We start from the raw sequence: 22683 nt of genomic DNA, 5'->3' as shown, positions 1-22683 counted from the left end.
CTTCCTGTTTCAAGTGCAGGACCCCAGTGTCAGGCAGAGCTCCAGAGTCTCAATGTGTGGATGAGACGATGATGTAGGGAAGAGGATTTTAGGTTTGTTAGGAACGGCTTCATTTTGGGGAAAGGGGGACCTTTTCCGAAAGGATAAGCTCTATCTTGACCAGAGTTAGAATCAGGCTGCTAGCACAAGTCTTTAAAAAGGAGATAGTGCAGCTTTTAAATTAGAAGATGAGGGCTAGCCAACAGTCACTCAGAAGCACATGGTTCGGAATGATATACCTTTAGTATTCTTCAAGAGAACAGGGAAAATAGGGCATCCCAGTAGAGAGGTTGCAATAAATGCCAACGTAGACAAGCTCGGGTGGATTTTAAAAGCCCTGCTCGCCGGCGCGCAGAGCCCCGGGACGCGGTAGGTCCCGGGGTTTTTCGAGGGGGGCGTGTCGGGGGCGGGACCGGATGACGCGGCATTTCGGGGGCGGGGCGCGGCATTTCGGGGGCAGGACCTGGGACGTGGTTTCGGCCCGGGGCGTTTCGGTGGCGTGGCCGCGCCCTCCGGAACCACCCCCGGGTCGAGTCTCGGCGCGCCAGCAGCCCGCTGGCGCGCATGGATTTACATCTCCCTCCGGGAGGCGTAAATCCGTGGATAAAGGTAGGGGGGGGGTTTAGGTAGGGGAAGGGAGGGGAAGGTGAGGGGAGGGCGAAAGAAAGTTCCCTCAGAGCCCGCTCCGATTTCGGCGCGGCCTCGGAGAGAACGGTGACAGGCTGCGTGGCTCGGCGCACGCCGGCTGCCCAAAATCGGCAGCCTTGCGCACGCCGATCCAGGATTTTAGAAGATACGCGCGGCTACGTGCGTATCTTATAAAATCCAGCGTACCTTTGTTTGCGCCTGGTGCGCAAACAAAAGTACGCGAACGCGCTTTTTTAAAAAATCTACCCCGCTGTCTTTAAGTAAAGTGTAGAAAGATTCAAAATTACCCATGTCAACTGATGAGCAGGTTGTTAATTCAAACAAAAAGCAAACTTTGAAATGTCTGTATTCAAATGCTAGAAGTCTAAAAAATAAGATGGGAGTGTATAGCACTGGATGAAGAGGTAGATATAATTGGCATCTCAGAGACCTGGTGGGACACTATGATACCAGGGTACAAATTATATCAAAATGATAGGATAGATCAAATTGGTGGAGGAGTGGCCCTATATGTTAAAGAGTGTAGTGAGTCAAACAGGATAAAAATACTGTAGGAAACAAAATGCAATATTGAATCTTTATGGATAGAAATTCCAGGTGAAAAAGGGAATAAAATAGTAATGGGGCAATAATACCGTCCACCTGTCCAGAATGAACTAAAAGACAATATAATGCCAAAATAATTTAGTGATGCTGACAAAATCAGCAGCACTGTAATAATGGGGGATTTAAGTTACCCCATTATTGACTGGGTGAATGCACATCAGGACATTCTAGAGAAGTAAAGTTCCTAGATGAAATAAATGACTGCTTCATGGAACAGCTGGAACAAGAACCAACAAGAGGGGAAACTAATTTAGTCCTAGTCCTTAGTGGAACACAGAATTTGGTGCGAGAGATAACAGTGTTGGAGCCACTTGGCAACAGTGATCACATTATCAAATTTGACTTAACTGGAGGGAGCACAAAAAAGAAATCTACTGCGACAACATTTAACCTTCAAAAGAGTGACTATGATAAAATGAGAAAAATGTTTAGGAAAATCCAGGTACATTCAAGGTAAAAAGCCTGTGAGGGAGTCAGTTGAACCATTAGATGATGAAGGGGTAAAAGGGGCACTTAGGGATGACAAAGCCATAGCAGACAGACTAAATGATTTCTTTGCTTTGGTATTCACTGAGGAACATGTAAGAGATATACACATCAACAGCAGAAACTTCTTCCCATAATATTATAAAAACTATTAGAAAAGAAGAAGCAAATAATATCATATTAAATATTTCTGTATAGAAGAATCAATTCATAACAAAAATCAACACAGCATCAGACTGTTGGTGCTAAAAATTCAATAAACTGTCTCTTGCCACACAATGGGCTGCAAACTATCTTAAAGACAAAGCATCATTAACTGCATTCATGTGCTGGTTCAGTAAACTAACTTCAACACTGCTAGCCTGTTAGATCAAAAATAGACTTATTTTATTGTGAGGTTACTCATAAATCTAACTCACAGATACTCTTCAGTCTGCTCCAGTGCTGTGTCATTTGTAAACATTTCACTCAATCCGTCTCACAACGTGACCCTTTTACATAGGCCCATGTTTCCGCAGCACATTCACCTACCTCAAGGATTAAAATTCCTAAAAAACAAACCATAGCATCAAAAATAACAAGCACCCCATGCTATTTTTTTCTTGTGGAGAAATTCTGTGGCAAAAAAATACCGTGTGGAAAAAGAAAACAAATTGTGGATGACAGCCCATTTCATCCGGGACTGCCATCTTCATATAGGGCCAGCAGCATCCCAAAAGTACGCCCCTCTCAATGTGAAAAAGCTGGCAGTCCGGTGAGACTTTTGCCAATTGCACCTCCCCTGCTCCCTCCCCCCTGCTGCCCCTAGAGATGACCCAGTAGTTAAAAAAAAATATATATATTAGTCCTGGTCGCATGGCAATGCCCCTCCCTCCTTCCTAAATCCTTTCCTTTTCAACAAAAGTCATAAAAACATAAGATTTGCCATCTGGGTCAGACCAATGGTCCATCAAGCCCAGGATCCTGTTTCCAACAGTGACCAATCCAGATCACAAGTACCTGGCAGGAATCCCGAAAGGTAAATAGATTCCATGCTGCTTATCCCATAGCTAAGCAGTAGATTTCCCCAAGTCCATCTTAATAATGGTTTATGGACTTTTCCTCTAGGAACTTGTCCAAACATTTTTTAAACCAACTACACTAACAGCTTTCACCACATCTTCTGGCAGGGAATTCCAGAGCTTGAGTAAAAAAATGTTTTCCAGTTTTTTTTAAAATGTACTATTTAGTAACTTCATTGAATGAACCCTTGTCAACCCCACCTTCCAAATCCTCCCTGTAAAAGCCAGCCAACTTCCCCCCTGGACCCCCTACCCACCCTAAATCCCTCCTCTCGACCATACCTGGTAGTCTAGTATGGGTCCCTGGTAGTTTAGTGTAATCCTGATAGTTTAATGGAGCCTGGAGCATCACCTAGGCCTCGGGCCAGCTGCTGCCATTTTCCAAAATGGCATCAGTTGGACTTTGCCCCATCACATGATGGGTCAAGGCCAGTTGATGCCATTTTGAAAGATGGCAGTGGCTGGCCCAGAGACCAGGGAGCACTAGACTACCAGGAACCCCCACTACACTACGAGGTATAGCCGAAGGGGGAGGATAGGGTAGCTAGGGGATCTGGGGAAGGCTTGGCTGGCTTTTAATTTGGGGGTTGGCTGGCTTCTATGGTGGGGTTGGGGGTAATTGGGATGGGGTTGACTTTTTTGAAAGGGGAGGGGTTTAGGAAGAGGTCGGGTGTCACCACACTTCTTGGACAAATATTAATTTTTTTAGGGTTGTTGTTTTTTTACCTGCTGGACTGCTTCTAGACATGGTGAGGTGGATAGGTGTCTTACCAACTCCTGGGAGGTATTTCTTAATTGGTAGGGCTTGCTTTTGGGCCCCTGCTAACCTTTTAAATTTCATGCTGGGAGCATCAGAACCTACATTAACATTCCAAGTGCTCCTGGAGAAAGTTAAAAAGAACTGAGTTATAGCTAATTTTCTAGAAAATAATGCAGCATGCATTGTTTGAGTCAAGCCATGTTAATTAGTTCGCATGAAATTTGGTATTTGAGCTGCTTTGCATGCATTTGCAAAGTTTATGCATGCAAATCAGCTCATTTAAATATGAGCATAATTTTTGAGAAATGTTTTCTTGAAATCATGTGATATCATTTATTAAATGCTTAGCATGGCTTAGTAAATTTATCCCATAGTATTTACCTTATTTTCATTGCTGAACCAAAAGAAAATGAAAAAGATTTCAGCATCTGAGAGGTGTACTATGCAAAAATAAATTAGGGGGAAATGTACAAAAACTATATTATTAGAAAATGAATTCCTTCTTATTACAAGGTTGTAGGTAAAAATATAGGGGTACATTTTAAAACACAGCGCGCACATGTACTTTTGTTCGCGCACCAGGCACGAACAAAAATCTGGGGTCGGCGCACGCAAGGGGGTGCACATTTGTGCAACTTGCACGCGCCGAGCCCTGCGCGCGCTACCCGTTCCCTCCGCCTCCTCCCACCTTCCCCTCCCTTCCCCTACCTAACCCCCCCCCCCCCCGGCCCTATCTAAACCCCCCCCCCACCTCTGTCGCACAAGTTACTCCTGCTCGAGGCAGGCGTAACTTTGCGCACGCCGGGCCGGCTGCTGCACGCCATGTTCCGGTCCGGGGGCTGGTCTGGAGGCTGCGGCCACACTTCCGGAATGCCCCCAGGCCGAAACCAGGCCCATGGCACCGCCGCCGGATGACGCGCCGACCGCGTCACACCACCCTGACACGCCCCCGATGACGCACTGGCCGCATCACGCCCCCCCCCCCCGACACTCCCACACCAAGAAAGCCCCGGGACTTACGCGCATCCCAGGGCTTTGCCCACGCCGGAAGCCTATGCAATATAGGCTCGGCGCGCACAGGGGCGTTTTAAAAGGGTTACACGCGTACCTTATGCGCGTAACCCTTTTAAAATCCGGCCCATAGATTGTTAAAAATGATCAACAAAATACAGTCAGCCGAATTTTAAATTGGCCACGTGCGTAAAAATCACCACTTTCACATGTGGCCGGGAACTGCACGTGCCACGCACATTTTCAAAAGGGCCCAGCCACACACGTAAGTGGCGATATGCGCACACGTGCCGGGCCCTGAGAAAGGGGCGGGCAGGGGGGGCGTGTACTGGAATGGGCGGGACAGAGGATGGCTGGCCACTGTCCTGGGGAAGTGCACGCCGGCAGCTGGCTGGCGCGCATAAATTGCTTCAGCTCTCGAGGAGCGGCAAGTAATAAAATAAAAAAATTTCAGACAAGGTAGGTTAGCTTTAGGGGAGTGGAGTGGACAGGGGAAGGGAAAGGAAGGTTAGATAGGGGGTTAGGGAAGTTCCCTCCCAGTCCGCTCCTTAATTGGAGCGGACTGGGAGGGAACTGGGGAAGGCCTGATTGCGTCACTACGCAGACTTTGCAAAAATTCACCCCCCCCTTGCGTGCGTTGCCCGCACATGGATTAAAAAATCTGGCGCGCATATGCGAGTGGCCAATGGATTTTATAACATGCACGTGCCGGCGCGCATATGTTATAAAATCGGCACATGGACGCGCGTACGTATGTTTGAAAAACTACCCCAGTGTGTAATGTCAGTTGGTGTTTCCATTTCCTAACAGTTGATAAGATGTTAGATTCTTAGGATTATTGGAACGATACGTGAGAGTTTAGTTTGTCATCTAGTTGCTTTTTAAAGTACTTATTGGTTCTCTGAAATTAAGAGGGTGATTTCCCAAGGCATTTCCACATGTTAAAAACAGTGCTTTACTCATAGAAATGGGCTTTTACAAAATTGACCTCCTGGTATGCAGATGTGTGTTTTTTAATTTTGCACATACTTGTGCATTTTCAGAAGAATGTTATGTTTTTTCCTAAAATAAAGCTGTGTACACACATTAGCAGGTGTAAATGTATGTGGGAAGTTTTGGAGGAATAATTTAAAAGGGTAAATATTCACTTACTATTCCTTTGAAAGTTGGTGTAAACTCTGTAATTAAAATACATCTTCAAATTTTACACCAGTGCAGGTACATAAAAAATTATCCCGATGCAGAAATATGCATAGGATAAACCAATGTTCAAAGTGGACTTACGTGCAATTAGAAAATTATCCCACCAAATATACCCACACACAATTACACTTGCTATTATAGCTATGGGAAATTTTACTAGGGGTTCATTAAGAAGCAATATATATAGAAATAAAAATAATTGTTCAGGAGCTTCTCCAGAGAGACACATGCCTGTGCTTATGACCAGAGAAGTTTACATTTTAATTTGTTAGCCATAATATAGACTAATTTCTTGCTGACATTGTTCTATTTTCTGCTATATTTCCTCTGTTGTTGCATTTTTTGAAATCTCTATTTAGGGGCAAATCTTTAAACTTATGAGAGGGCGCAGATTTGTTCGCGCAACCCGACACAAACAAATCTACGCCCGATTTTATAACATGCTTGCGCTGCCGCGCTCATGTTATAAAATCCAGGGTCGGCGTGCGCAGGTAGCCAAGCAGCCTGCCTCCGTTCCCTCCGAGGCCGCTCCGAGCCGAGCAACCTGCCTCCGTTCCCTCCGAGGCCACTCCGAAACCGGAGCGGCCTTGGAGGGAACTTTTTTTTGGGCCCCCCCCCACCTTTCCCTCCCTTCCCCTATCTAACCCACCCCCAGCCCTAACTAAATCCCCCCCCCCCCACCTTATGTGGTGGAGTTACCCCTGCCTCTGGCAGGTGTAACTTGCGCACGCCGCTTGCTTCCTTCCCCCGGCAAAGGCCATTGTGCCGGAGCACTCGGCCCCAACCCCGGACCACTGTCACCACTCCAGCCCCACCCACAGACCACCCTCGGACCACCACCACGCCCCCCGGACACGCCCCCGGCCAGCCCCTTATTCGAAGACCCAGGACTTACGCGCGTCCCGGGGCTTGCGTGCACCGCCCAGTCTATGCAAGATAGGCTCGGCGCGCGCAGGGAGAGGCAGGGGTAGGTTTTTGGGGGTTGCACGTGTATCTTACGCATGCAACCCTTTGAAAATCTACCCCTTAATCTACCTAATGTTTTTAGACTCCTTACTAGTGTGTATTGGAATAACTGGTTTTAAAGTTTAAGAAAAAAAATAACTGTTAGCCTGTGGGTCTGGTGACTCACAAGGCACTGCAGGAATTCATTAAGAAGTAATATATATAGAAATAAAAATAATTGTTCAGGTGCCTCTCCAGAGACACACAAACCTGTGCTTGTGACCAAAGAAATTTAAATTTAAATTTGTTAGCCATAATATAGACTGATTTCTTGATGACATTGTTCTATTTTCTGCTATATTTCCTCTGTTGCATGTTTTGAAATCTCTAGCTATTTAAGCTAGCTATTGTTTTTAGACTCCTGTCTAGTGTGTATTGGAATAAATGTGTTTGTAATTTATAGAACAAAGGGCTTGTGTCTGCCCTATCTTGATGCAATTAGAATATCTTCCTCAGCTTCTACAGAAGATTCTGAACCCCAAGGATACATGTTTTACAGTGGGATTTGGTAGAACAAGACATGTGACTATAAGGCACCCAGTTTCTCCAATTGGACAGCATCCTGAATGCCCAACCCCACTCCCACAGATAAGTCAGAAATCTAAGATTCAGAATCTCAGGAATAACAAGATCTCGCAGAATGAGGCCTATGATGAAGACAACCATTCTCTCAACTGTTACCCTTACATAATGCATGTTCTGCTTTGTAAAAGGAAGAAGCCCCAGCTACAGAACATGAAGTGATATCTGAAAGAGAAGTAATTACCCAGTGCACCCAGAAGCCCTTCAACATGCTCAAATGTCATAAAAGAAAGCTGCTTCTGCTGGGAGACACAGTCATAAGAGGAACCAATTTGGGAACACAGTGGTTAAATGCATTCCAGGTTGCTCAACTAATATAAATGCAAACCAGGTAGTTAATGCAATTATAGAAAAAATTAAAATCTCTGCTATCAATGTTATCATCCATCTGGGAACCAATTTCCTCACTAGAAATTGTTTCCAAAAGGTACAGGAAGATTTCTAAAATCTATGGGAGAAGATTAGACACATGGCTTTTCAGAAGTAGTAATCTGTTCATGGAAAGGGAAAGAAAAGGTTATGCCATATAGATAATTTCAAAGTGTAGCTCAAAACCTGGTGTAAGGAAAATGGTTTGGATAGATTGTTGGCTGGAGACATGTATGGAGCAATAAAATATTATATAGTAAGAATGGCCTACGTTTGTCAATGGCAGGAAAGAGGATGCTAAGTGAATAATTTGGATCATACATTATAAGGCAATTAAACTAGGGAGTGAGCATGGCAGGAGGTGGCGAGTGAAATTAGAATATCACCTCCAAGCAATACAGGAAGTGGGAAGAAAAAGTAAGAAAATCAATCAGTTGAAAAGAAACAGAAAAGGCAACTAGGAGGAGCAGCTGGAAAGCTATGATTACAAATGCTGGTAGTCTGAGCAATAAAATCCCAGACCTGCAGGCCCTAATGGTAGAGGCAGAATTGGACATTGTTGCTGTTGCGGAGACATGGTTCACTGAATCTCATGATTGGGATATGGCCATCCTGGGCTATAACTTGTTAAGGAAGGACAGAAAAGGGATAGGAATAGCTCTTTATATCAAAAACAATATCCAAGCAACTGAATTGCAAGGGATGTGGGGTAAACAAGAAGCATTGTGGACTGTCCTAAAAAGAGAAGATGGTGTTTCCAATTTTACTGGCGTGTTCTACAGGCCTTCAACCCAAACAGGTAAACTGGACAGAGACCAAAAGGTGGGAAAGAAGGGAGAAGTATTGCTCGTTGGAGATTTTAATCTGCTGGATGTGTCAATTGGAGCATCCCTTCTGCAGAATCTACAAAAAATAGAGATTTAGTGGATGCCCTTCAAAGCACTCTGCTCAAACAAATGGTAAGGGAACCCATGAGGGAGGGTGTGATCCTTGATCTATTGCTTATTAATGGGGATAATGTCTCTGATGTTCAGGTAGGGGCCCACCTGAGCACTTGTGATCATCAAGACCGTATGGTTCGATATCGCAAATAGGATACAGAGAAGTCACAAAAAGATCCGAGTTTTGAATTTCACAAATATAGACTTTGTCAAAATAAGGATGTACCTGGAGGAAGATCTGGAAGACTGGGAGAAAATGGGTGAGGTGGAACAACAGTGCAACTGCAGAAGGGGATAGAAGGTAGAGTTTGTCTTTTTTGCAGATGATACTAAGATCTGCAACAGAGTGGTCATCCTGGAAGGAGTACAGAAAATGAAATATGATTTAAGGAAGCTTGAACAGTGGTCAATTATATGGCGACTGGGATTCAATACCAAGAAGTGTAGCGTCATGTATTGGGGGGCAGTAATCCAAAAGATCTGTACGTAATAGGGGGGGGGGGGGTGAAAGACTGTTGTGCTTGGACCAAGAGAGGGACCTTGGGGTGATAGTGTCTAGCGATCTGAAGATGGTGAAGCAATGTGACACAGCGATAGCTAAAGCCAGAAGAATGCTGGGCTTGAGAGAGAGGAATAAACAAAAGGAAAAAGTAAGTGGTAATCCACTTGTACAGGTCCTTGGTGAGGCTTTACCTGGAGTACTGTGTTCAATTCTGGAGACCGTATCTCAAAAAGGATAGAGACGGGACTGAGGCGGTCCAGAGAAGGGCCACAAAAATAGTGTGTGTGTGTGTGTGTGTGTGTGTGTGGGGGGGGGGGGGGGGTCTACTTCAAATGACTTATGAGGAGAGGCTGAAGGATATGAATATGTATACTCTGGAAGAGAGGAAGTGCAGGGGTGATATGATACAGACCTTCAGATACCTGAAAGGTTTTAATAATACCTGATCGACAAAATGAAACCCCAGAGAGGACGTCAGAACCAACGACAGGAAATATTTCTTCACGGAGAAGGTGGTGGATGTAAGGAATGCCTTTCTGGATGAGGTGGTGAAGACAAAAACAGTGAAAGAATTCAAAAGGGCATTTGATAAACACTGTGGATCCCTTAAGGCTAGAGGATGGAAGTGAAGAAAAGCATGCATGGGGGTAACTTGCTAGTGCGGCGGTTACTATCGTTAACCTGTAAGCCTTCATACCGTTGATGCAATTCCATCATTGCTTTCTGCTTCAACTGCAGGAGGAAAAAGGGAATTGTATTCAAATAGCAGCCAACAAGGACCCTGACTTTTTAGCTTCCGAGCTAAAGTAAGTTGCACGAGCCAGCCAGCTGCCGGCATGCGAGTCTCTGGGACAGCGAACAATGGCGCTGTCCCAGACCGCCTCCCTTCCTGTCCCCCCCCCCCCCCCCCCGGCCTGCCCCTTCACGCCCTTGTGCACATCCGCATAAAGCCCAGATTTTACATGAGCAGGAGTTCTAAAATCTGGGCTATATTGTATAATGAAGAATAAAATCCCTGGGTAGTTGCATATGACTTCATTGATGCCATTGCCCAGTGGGAGCTGGTTCTGATTGAACTGAAAGCCCAAAAAAGAGCAAGAGGAGATTGATGGGCCAAAAAAAATGGCTAGTGGAGCTGACTCAGTGGCTCAGTGGTAGTGCTGAATCTTGTGCTAATCTTGGCTGAAAAGGCTGCAGAGGCATTGTTCACAGCCGTTGGAAGACCAGCCATCGCACAGGAACAATGCCCAGTGACTGGATTTAGGGACCATAATTATAGGCCCATGAGTCAGATAGGAATGCAAAATAGATGAAAAAAATCTGCATCCTCGCAAATTATATTTTTTATGGTTTTCCATATTTCTGGAATAAAAAGTGTGTGCACTCTTTTATTATAACACCATATACCACAAATCATAAGTTGTGAAACAATTCAAATTAATGCCAGAATATATTCACTACTGGGGCACTTAAATATGTTTGTTTAGTTGGTGGTTGTGAGTTTGCATTACCTTTTTTATAACCAAAAAGTACAATAATGAAGGACCTGTGTACTCAAACATATACACTGCCATTACTGCAGAAAAGAAGCACAATAAATGATATCATAGGGGCGGATTTTAAAAGGGCCGCGCGCGTAAATCCTTCCAGATTTACGCGCACAGGGCCCTCGCGCACCGGTGCGCCTATTTTGCATAGGCTGCCGGCGCGCGTAAAGCCCCGGGACGTGCGTAAGTCCCGGGGCTTTCGAAAAGGGGCGGGAGGGGGCGTGTCCGGGGCATCCCCGAAACGACGTGGCATTTCGGGGGCGTGCCGCGGCGTTTCGGGGGCGGACCCGGGGCGTGGCGCCGGCCCGGGGGCATGGTCGAGGCCTCCGGACCAGCCCCCGGGACTGGAGGACGGAGCGGGGCTGCCGGCGACGCGCACAAAGTTACGCCTGCTTTCAGCAGGCGTAACTTTGCCGACAAAGGTAAGGGGGGGTTTAGATAGGGCCGGGGGGGTGGGTTAGGTAGGGGAAGGAGGGGGGAGGGCAGAGAAAAGTTCCCTCCGAGGCCGCTCTGAAATCAGAGCGGCCTCGGAGGGAACATGCAGCTCGCGCTGGGCTCGGTGCACGCAGGTTGCACAAATGTGCACCCCCTTGCGCGCCGACCCCGGATTTTATAAGATACGCGTGGCTACGCGCGTATCTTATAAAATCCAGCGTACCTTTGTTCGTGCCTGGTGCACGAACAAAAGTACACGCTCGCGTATCTTTTAAAAATCTGCCCCATAGTGTCCTTTAGCTCATCATTGTCAACCGCTACCTTTTACCTACAAAACTTTAATTAGTTTATATTTAAAATCAAGGACACAAATGTCCTCTCAAGAATCATTTATTTATTTAATAGTATTTATCCTTTGCTTTACTAATAAAAATTGCCAAAAACAATTAATTGTTAAATTCACAAATATATGTATGAGTATACTGGTCCTTCATTATTGTGATCATTGTGTGAGTTCTTCAAAAAAGAAAATAAAGTTGTTATAGAGCTTTATACCAGTTTGAATTATTATTTTACCTTTTTTTATAGCTATTCCCTTTTTTATCTATTTATGCATAATTTAATAATATACAAGCATAACTTTTGAAAGAAATTAAGCAGAAGACATGAGAAAAAGAAGAAAAAAGGATGCTAACAAATCAAGAAAAAAGAGAAACAAATCCTTGCTAATACAGATATCTATATTATGAGAGCAGGGACCAGAAAAAAGAAAAAGGGAATAAATATTGATGAAAATTTAACAAAGCAATTTCTTCTGAGAGGACATTAACCCTGTATTACTAATAAGCAGATACTCCTACCCCACACCACCCTAATATTATGAGATAGCAGAAGAAAGTTCTTCTCTACCTGAAGTCCAGGAATCCAGAAAGAAATGGAGCTGTAAAGGTTAAAAAAAACAAAAACCAAACAAGCATATTTTTCAGCAGCAGATTTACAAGAAAATCTCAACAGAAACCTAACCCACCACTTCATTATCAATTGAAAGAAATGTCTTCATTCTTTTTTGGGTTGTCATAAAAAAGTCAGGATAATATCCATACTTTATACCCCATATAAAGCAAATGAAGAGAATGAAAAAAAAAAAGGCTAAGAACCATATCATTATCAAGCACACAGGCGAATGTTACCAATAAGGGGTCCTATGATCTTCATCTACAATAGTAGACTCCAACAGTGCTGATTTTTCTAGATCAATAGCTTCTGAAGTTTCAACTACTCAGCCACTTGCACTAGCCATATGCCCAGTTCGTGTAGAAAAGTAATAAGCCTTAAGAATAGAGGAGATAGCCCCTTGAGAAATTCCCAATACATCTCGCATATAAGATTTGAATCATTCTGCAAGAAACATCATTGATACAAAGGAAAGTTCACCACTCATAAAATTCAAGATTCTAGCAGAATTTTCCAAGTTCTCCAATCTTCGATGAACTACCTTCTTATCCTGAAGAAAAGAAGCTTGAACTGTGGACAATCTTCTTGTAGTTTGCTGTAAACTCTCACTATTTTAAGAATGAGGCCTCTGAGATTGAAATCAGCTATTAGTAAGCACCATTAAGGAAGACAAGGTTTGCTCCACTGAAGAAAAAACAGTCGATATACTGTCTAATCATGTAATAGATGTAGATTTAGCAATATGAGGTCTTATCAAGAGCATAGACTGCTTACTTTGTTGCAATGAAGACACCAAGGTCTCTGGGGAGAAAAGGCCCCCATTGATCAAAGGGATAAAGCCTCTTAGAATATCTACCCGCAAGAGCTGCCTCTACCAGCTGGCAATGCTTGACTTGCTCCATGCTGTACTGCCTCCATCAGTGTAGTCTCTCCTAGCATAATTGTCCCTCCTGTGCTTCCATCCAGGCCATTTCCAACAGAGCTCCCAGTACACAGATGATGTCAATGCGATGAAGGCCAGGGATGGAGGACATCTGCATTTGGAACTAAGGGACACATCCCTTAGTTCCAAATGCAGATGCGCATCCCTTAGTTCCAAATGCAGATGTCCTCTCCAAGCAGCTGTGCTGATTTTCCAGTGGCAGCTGCAAAGGGAACAACATCTTACAGCAACGGGGAAAGCTGAATAAGCTCTAGAATAGCTTTATGCCACAAGTGGTTTCTCTGAGGGTGGTAGGTGGGACTCACCTCAGCTTACTTTTCTACTTGACCATCAGGAAAATACAAAATAGATGAATAAAGACTTAGGCAGACAGGAGCTTCTTTCAAGATGTTCATTCATTGTGCCATCTTGGTCCCCTTTTTAGACATTTATTATCATGCTTACATTTTCATTATACTCACCAAATCAGCACTGCAATTTACTTTCAGTGTACTCATTTTTAATTTAAAATTATTTGCAATTAAATTGAATTTAATTTACTCATTTCACTTTGATTCCTATTAGTAGGAGTGGCTAAATAGGAGGAACTTGCAGTAATTTAAGCACTACTATCTCCTAAGGATTGGAATAAACATCAGAATGAATGGGAGAACCAAGTGTTTTCTTTGCTTTAATTACTAACAGGGTCATTCATCAAAAGGCGTTATGGCGTTAACGCATGCAATAATGCCATAGCACATGCAATAATAACGCTATCGCATGACACAGATGCAAATTTTGGGAAGGGGCGGGATAACAGATGAGTTTAGGTGGGAGTTATTAAAATGAGGGGCAATAACGTACCGTGTGTTAGCATAACGCATGCTATCGCACGGTTTTAACGCCGGAAATAACTACACCTTTTTTCCTGGCATTAAGCTGTGTGATATGCTCGAAATAGCCGTACCACGATAAATGTTTAGAATTGCATTTCAGCCATTTCTGGGCTTGGAAGGTGAGAGGGAAGAAGGGGAGTGGAGTGGAGTGAGAGAGAGAGCCTCTGGGGAGGCCCTCACAGTGTTCAACTATTTTATGCCTATAGGAGGGCCATCTCATAGCTTGAGGTGAGGTGTTGGTGGTGGTTTAGGGCTTAGGGGTCAGTTTTTCATTTAGAGTGAGACATACGAATAGCACAGTATACATTGGTGAAGATTTGACATCATTTGGAGTGAGAAAAGTCTCACAAAGATGACATTTTATACTATGTTATCTCACCCTAGCTTGATGGTACCCTGTTATAGAGTCCATCAAGCTAGGGTGAGAGAACATAGTAGAAATGTCATCTTTATGAAACTTTCCTCACTCCAAATGACATCAAATCTTCACCAAGGTATACTGTGCTATTCGTACGTCTCACTCTACATGAAAAACTAGCCCCTAAACCCTAAACTACCACCAACACTTCATCTCAAGCTATTAGATTGCCCTCCTACAGAGATATAAATAATTTACTACTATGAAAGCCTTTTAGATAGTCTCTCTCTCTCCCCCCCCTCTCCCACCCACAAGATGCGAAATAGGAATTATCGCAGGGCGCAAAATGTTTACTGCACCATACGATACTACCGATGCGAAGCAGTATGTTATCGTGTGGTGCGGTATTTCTAAAATTACCCTAAATAAAGGAGCAGACTGCGAGGGAACTTCCTACACCCCCTAGCTAACCTGCCTCTCTTAACCCCCAAAACTCCGCATTGTTTTTTCAAACTTACCTGTCCCAGCCTGTCCACACCCTGCTCACTCCCCCCAGCCTGCCCCTTTTAGCCAAACCCAAGCTGCGTATATGGGCAGATAAGTGTGTATCTGCCCTTTTCAGCGCCCGTCGGGTTTTTAAAATTGGACCTTAAATTATCTGTGGCATTATTTTGCTAACATGCCTGTTTTGAACATGTGCTTTTAATATTATACACTGTTGTTAATGATTGAACTCAGAAAGAAAGATGGCTGTCTGTGCGGCACATGTAGTTAAATATTTTGGACAGCATCTGATGCCATATTATGCTGTACCCTGTACAATAGACATGCAGCCAAGTATATCATCTTTTCATAGTATTTCCAGGTAACAAAGAAACAGGGAAATTCCTAAACTTGTTCATTATACCTTTAAAAACATGTTTGGTATGGAAAAGTATCCTCTTATCCACTGAATAAAGGATTTGTCAAAGATTAAACTGAGCAAATTTCTATGAGTTAAGAGTTAATGAAAAAAAATAATTTTGAAGCATCTAGACAGATAGGCATTGCTATAAAAATACATTGCATAGATGTAAATGCGATGTTAAAGAAGAATAATCATATGTACATAATATTCCTAGACATTTGAAGGATCAGAACAAGAAGGTTTCCAACCTGAAGCACAATCAGCAAATAGAGAAGAAGAAGAATACTCAGTTAATGGAAGATGCTCGAAGGCGAGAGGATATCATGATCGACAACTCCCAACACTTGCAGGTGAGCCAGTTCATCTTGTAAACTTGTTAGGGAAGAAACTATCTCATATTGCATGACTCATATTGTATGTCTTTGTGTCTGTTACTTAAGGAAAGTTATTAGTCTAGCTTAGATCTTAAACATCCTTTCTGCAAAGAGTTTTGTATTGAATGTTATTTTTTAATTTTATCAAGTACAAGTAATTACTCACCTTGAATTAAAATAATTGCATGACATCTCTCTCTCGCTGACTTTTTTCCTCTTCACTGCTTTTGCAAATCTCAATGGAAAAGTTTTTGATAGAGAATAAAAAATTGTGATTTCAGATCAGAATCGCACATTCTGCCCTTTAACTAGATGTTGCTAGGTAGATGGAGTTTTCATGATCCCACCTGAAACTTCAAAAATACAAGAGACAGTCATTTTTATTTACATAGTCCCCCAAAATCCTCTGGGATTTCATAAAATCTCTCAAAATGATTTTCTCAGATTTTGTGATTTTACTAACTCAGTAAATGATGGCAGATAAAAGCCAATTGGCTAGTTTATTTCTCTCTGTTTTTTTTTATCACTTTGTATAGAGAAGTATATAAACTCACATACTTAATCCAGCTTTGCCCACTGTTCCTAACATGGCCGTCTATATCTATCTGATCCATGTTCAAATTCTATTTGATTGTTGGTGTCTGTCACCTCCAATGATAGGCTTTTCCAGGGCTTGTCATCTTCCATTTTTGGTTCTTCCAAGTCCCATACTTAATCCAACACCCAAGTGCCCTCCCATGTCTTACTTCCAAACTGTGTAATAATCCAAGTAGCCACCAAACCTAATGAGTCTCTTGTCAGAAACAGCTATCCACACTATGCTTATTGATGTTTTATTTATTTATTTATTTAACATTTTTATATACCGGAGTTCATGTAGCAGAATTACATATCACTTCGGTTTACATTATAACAGTAACAAGCATGTAAGAATGCGAATACATTAAACAAGGGAATTAACATGGATCAACGGAACAGGGGAAAGAATAGCTGAAAAAATAGAATAAAACGATTATTTACATGGAGCCAAGGCTAATCCTGGCTCAGGGTCTTAGAGCATGCTGGATAAACTTGGGGTTAAGGTGCGAGGTGCATCAGTATTAATGATCAACTATAGAGATGGAAAGCTAGTCATCAAGGTAGTCTCTTAGGTGGTATGAAAAGCTTGTTCAAACAGCCAAGTTTTGAGTCTCTTTTTAAAGGTGTTTGGGCATAGTTCCATCCGGAGCTCCGGTGGTAGAGAGTTCCATTGTGCGGGGCCAGCTGAAGACAGAGCTCATTTTCCTAGGGAGGTTTTGATGGGTGGGGCAAGGAGAGTGTCTCTATATGCTGCTCTCACTGGTCTGGAGGGAATATGTGGTTGAAAAGGAATGTTGAGCTCCAGTGGAATGAGCTTGTGAATGGCTTTATGAATGATTGTTAGTACTTTGTACTTGATTCTAAACTTAATTGGGAGCCAATGTAGGTTCCTCAAGATTGGAGTGTTAAGGTTGTAAACATGGCTGCTCCATGCGGATTACCCCAGCATTCTTGGAAACTGATCACAAACATGAAAACCCTACCTATCCAGTAATTTCTGGTTGATGGGCAGGATTTACAACCACAATATCAAAATTACTATGAGGTCAGCTCTAAAAATGTTTATTTGCTACCCTGTTTATTGGGTTCATGTTTGTTTATATCAGTGATGCTTTGTTAAACCAGAGATCGGTTTTTAAAAGGGGATTAAACAAAAGCTCAAGTAAAAGGGCAAGTTATAACCTTCTTTTGATTAAATCACAATCCCAATTGCCATTCAGATCAATAAAGAAAATATAAAAAAAGAAAAAACTAGTTCAGAACTTAGAAACAAAGAATTAGTATCTTAATGTCCTGTATGGATACACTATGGTGGGACCCAAAAAGCACGAAGGAAGGCGATCTATAATAGCCGTCAGGATGAAAGAAAAGAAATAGATGCCTGTAGTCTTAAAACAATCCTTTATTGCAGTGGAGACACAAGGGTAGCCCGACTCTGGCCGAGTTTCGCCGTTTCAAAACGGCTGCCTCAGGGGCTTACAATAATCTTCTTGAATTCATTAGTTATATATCGACTAAGAATATAGTGTGATCATATAAAGAGCTGTATGATCTCTTATGTTGCGTCTTGAAGCATTCGCAATAGCAGAACTCCACTAGCAAAGGCCTTTGCTAGTGGAGTTCTGCTATCTTGAAGCATTCTGCGTCTTGAAGCATTCGCAATAGCAGAACTCCACTAGCAAAGGCCTTTGCTAGTGGAGTTCTGCTATCGCGAATGCTTCAAGACGCAACATAAGAGATCATACAGCTCTTTATATGATCACACTATATTCTTAGTCGATATATAACTAATGAATTCAAGAAGATTATTGTAAGCCCCTGAGGCAGCCGTTTTGAAACGGCGAAACTCGGCCAGAGTCGAGCTATCCTTGTGTCTCCACTGCAATAAAGGATTGTTTTAAGACTACAGGCATCTATTTCTTTTCTTTCATCCTGGATACACTATGATGGGCACTAAGTCTCAAACTAGCATGAAACACAGGAATAAATATAATCATGTACCAGTATGAATGTGAAAAAGTAGAAATTTTCCTTGCAAATAAAACAATTCCAATGTATTTTTAAGTTAAGCCAAAGTCACTTGAGAAATAGATCTGAGCTTTAGTAGATGTGAACATTTTTCTGTGAGGAAATTTATAATTAGTTCATGCTTATGCCCAGAGTAATATAACTCAGTGAGAGCTGCCCAACACTGGTATTGTTTCAGCAGGGGCTGCATACATTTAAAAAAATTGGGCCGAGTATATATCTTACAAAAAAGGTGAATTTTGAAAGAGATGCACGTGCCAGAAAGCTCAGATGCGCGTGCATCCAGCACATGCGCATGTCCGCCTGATTTTATAAACCTGCCACATATGCTCACGAGTACCGATACACGAATATCTTGCATGAAGTAAAAAAGGGATGGAATGGTGGTTAGGCATGGGAATTCTGGTGTGGGGCCAAGAGATATGTGTGTATGTAACACAGCGAATGCAGCGCTCATCCGGTTCATTTCTGCACAAATGTACTTTTGTTATTGATCAGGTGTAAGTCTGAATAAAAATATTTTTATCCATTTATGAAGTACATGAGGGGTTGGGGTAAAGCGGGGAAAGTGGAGGCTAAATAACCAGGAGGGTCTTGATGACCTATAATATAGATGGGGCAAACTGGTAGATAAACTGGTTGAACTGGGCATTTCCTTCGTGCATGCATGTTTTAAAATTCACTTGTGCGTGTAAATGCCAACTATTCTTAGGTATTCATGTGCATGCTTAAAATTAGGAACACACATACTTATGCAAGACCTATTTTATGACATGTGCACATACGCACAGGATGTAAAATTTCAGTGTATGTTGACCGGCGCCTATATACATGTATCTATGGGCGTGTGCATACTCATTTTGAAATTATCCTCAAAGTGTTAAATTTAATCAACCCCTGATGCAGGCAATTGTCACCCAAACAATGCCAGTGTTGGGCAGTTCTCGCTGAAAGTTATATTGCTCTGGGCAGCTATGTAGTGAAGTGCTGGCCATTATTCAGCATCGCTATGTATAATTCTCACAGAAAAATGTTCAGATCTACTAACCCTCATATCAATTTCTCAAGTGGCTTTGGCTTCATTTTAAAAAGACATTGGAATTGTTTTATTTGCAAGGAACGTTTATTTAAAAAAAAAAAAAAAAGTTCTACTTTTTCACACTCTTACTGGTACATGATTATATTTATTCCAGTGTTTCATGCTAGTTTGAGGTTTAGTGCCCACCAAAGTGTATCCATACAGAATATTATGATACCAGTTCTTTGTTTCTAAGTTCTGCAATAGCTCTTTTTTCTTTTTTTTGTATACTCTTCTCTTGACCATTGGGTCATTTATTTTAGCAAAGCATGCAATTTGTATATTCAGAGCGTTGTATTTAAAACAATTGTGCACTTAGCAAAAATGAGGTGTGCAAAGGGCTAAAAGAATTGTACAAATTTGGGTAATTCCTGGAGCATCTGCTTTGTCTCCTTTTAAAAATAAAGTCCCAGGTGTTTATGTATGGCTACAGCTTTAAGAGGTTAGACTGGATAGGGAAACTAAGGATTTCTCCATACTTTGTATTAGAACTGTTAGCAACCTGTTCAGATATACTTTGGTGTGGTGTACAAGATAAATCCTAAAGAGGTTAACAACTGTTGTATGCAGAATGTGTATTTTTTTTTTTTGTGACTTCCCTGCAATACTCATTATAGGAGTGGTGTCAAAGGATTCATTCTTTGATGACCAAGTCTGGTCGTTTGTTTGCCTGAAGGGATGGAGTTATATGTATACATTGCTTCTAGATAGCAACATTGAGTCCCAAAAGAGATAAAAACAATAAAAAGCAACCGATAAGACTCATGCTCTTGTGACACTGCTCAACATAGAAAAGAAGAGTTTAAGACAAACAGCAGCTGTGTGTCAGATATGGTCATTTACAGCTCAGAACACAGCAGTCTGTTTAGAGTGCATAGCCCAATCCCTGTCATAAACCTCTATTCTGGTCATGGAGGTCAGCTAATACATAAAACTGGAGAATGCCCAGGCACAGTGGAAAAAAATTAAAGGTAAGAAATTAGTAAAAGAAAGTGTTCATGGCAAAGCTTTCTTTAATGATGCTGCATGGTAAACGTATGCATAATTTTAAGTCCATTATTTTTAAGACCGAGACCAGAGATGTCTTTGTTTGCATTTCATCTTGATTTTTAAACTCTGTCTCCTTTGGTTAGAAGTTGGCTACTGCATAAATTTGTGTCAAATTAATTGTGACAAACAGCATTTGCCATAACATTTTAGAGTGATATAAACAATTGAAAACAAAGCATGAGCATAAAACATGCAAAATTAGTAGTCATCTAAGTGTTGAGTCTGAAAACTATTTGCCAAGAAAATATATATGTATTTTACAACTGTTTGTATATAAAAGAAACAGAGTAATCATAAACTTGACATCAGACACTTCCTTTTTGCACTTAACACGAATATAATCATGTCCCCTACTTGAAACCTTTTTATTTTAGCATATAAAACAATTCTTAAAAGATTTAGATAACTTTCACATGAATACATTACCCAGCTGCATGATCTCAGTGCAGCTCTCAGTGGCAAATACCTTCCTTGAGAGTCCAGGTTTATCTACAGAAAGAAAGGTTGTGTCCGTAGTCTTTTCTCAAGAAAGCCAACACATGGCTGATTCTGAAACCATACTGTTCCCCTCTGTTTTAATCTGACCTTTTTGGTGATTTTTGTGTTTCCATTGTTGCATTCATATCAGAGCAATGTTCCATTTGTTGAAATTGGACAGCACTGTCAGTAGAGAGCACTTAGGTGATAGTCACTTGAAAAGGTTTAAACTACTCTGTTCTAAAATATTCCTCCAATAGTGGAAGATTATTAGTAAAAATGAGAACCTGTGCTTTCTTTTGGACCTGGGATACCTTTTCATCAGGCCTACTTACTTATCTGCTGCCATTATAGAAGCCTGGCTCGCTTTTCATAGGAAAGTGAAATCTGTGGCTTCCAAAGTGGCATTTTATCCTGCTTTTATGTTTATTGAAGAGGATGTTGTGGCGATAGCTGTGCCAGAAACAGTATATAATGGTGATGATTTGGAAGAACTGGAACACTTCGCAGTGAACCTGAAAGATGTAACAGGGCAAACTGACAAATTAAAGCGTAGCAAATAACCTGGACCCAGACGGTTTGCACCCCAGAATTTGGAAAGAGCTAAAAAATGAAATTGCAGTTATGTTACTCGTAATTTATAACCAATCATTAAAACTGTCTATTGTTCCTGAAGACTGGAGCGTGGCCATTGTGACACAAATCTTTAGAAAGGGCTCCAGGGGTATTCCAAGACTGGTGAGCCTGATGTCCGTGCTAGAAAAAAAAAATCATAAAAATTGTTGTAAAGAACAAATAGATCCATATTCAGAAGCAGTTAAATGGATAACACAGGGATGGTAACTTTCAAATGGGTGCGTGGGTGCACATATACCCGTGTGCATTGGCACACCCAGAGACGCAGCCATTTTATATCTGTTTCTTATCAGATAGCCTGGGGGAGGGGGGGGGGAGGGGGAGAGAGTATGAGCCTTTTATAGGGCTCAGTTTGATACTTTATATATGGATCATTGTAAGGAGGTACTTTGAATCGGGTGAGTTTTGGGGAAGTGGGTTGGGGGTTAAGGGGGTGTTGTTACAGACACATTCAGAAGTATCCATTGTAAAATTGACCTCATTAAAGAATTTTGACCTTAAAAGTGATGAAAAGATGTGTACAATGCGGTCTCTGCAGTCTGATGTATGTGCGCCCTTCTCGGCTATTTAAAAATCACGTAGTTCCCGCTCAGCCACTTACACACGTAAATGGCTATTTTTGCACACGCAAGACTTTTAAAATCTACCTATTAGCCAGTTATATTTTAGATGGCTAAGTTAGGAGCAGTCCAAGGGCATAACTGCTAAGATTTGAGTTAGCCGGCTGAATTATCTGTCTAACTCCAATATTCAAACTTTGCCTGCTATCTTAACAGGTCAAAGAGCTGTCCTAAAGTTAACTGGTTTTATTCCTGTAGTGTGGCAGTATTATTGAATATACATCCAATGTTAGCCAGATAATTTTATCTGGATAACTTTGATATTCAGACAGTGACTGAATATGGACCTGAAAATGATTAAACATAGAGATATGGTTTAATGATTCAGAGCCAACATGGATTTACCTAAGGGAAATCTTGCCTTGCCATTTTGCTACATTCTTTGAAGGAGTTAATAAACATGTGGATAATGGTGAGCTAATGGATACAGTGTAGCTGGATTTTCAAAAGGTGTTTGACAAAGTCATCATGAGAGACTCCTGAGAAAATTAAAAGTCATGGAGTATGAGGCAATGTCCTATTGTGGACTGTGAACAAGTTAAAATATAAGAAATATATATTTATTTCTTATATCTATGAAAGGTAAATAATGGAGTGCCCCAGGGATCT

The 22683-nt window shown here is 41.9% G+C and overlaps 1 protein-coding gene across 5 annotated transcripts in view; it reads left to right on the top strand.

Annotated features, from left to right (window-relative positions):
• ERC2 (ELKS/RAB6-interacting/CAST family member 2) overlaps positions 1 to 22683 on the top strand; it is a 1638183-nt gene that overhangs the window by 819447 nt on the left and 796053 nt on the right. For all 5 annotated transcript variants that reach the window (XR_003856601.1, XR_003856602.1, XR_003856603.1 and 2 more), the window contains one exon: positions 15447 to 15582. Coding sequence is in view for 1 of the 5 variants with exons in the window: in XM_029600911.1 (XP_029456771.1) it covers positions 15447 to 15582 (136 nt within the window). In the remaining 4 variants the exon portion in view is untranslated. The remainder of the gene's footprint in view (positions 1 to 15446; positions 15583 to 22683) is intronic.

This window comes from Rhinatrema bivittatum, chromosome 4 (assembly GCF_901001135.1).
Source record: "Rhinatrema bivittatum chromosome 4, aRhiBiv1.1, whole genome shotgun sequence".
Lineage (NCBI taxonomy): Eukaryota > Metazoa > Chordata > Amphibia > Gymnophiona > Rhinatrematidae > Rhinatrema > Rhinatrema bivittatum.
The sequence above is the reverse complement of the archived record's forward strand: the minus strand, read 5'-3'. Positions and strand labels throughout refer to the sequence as shown.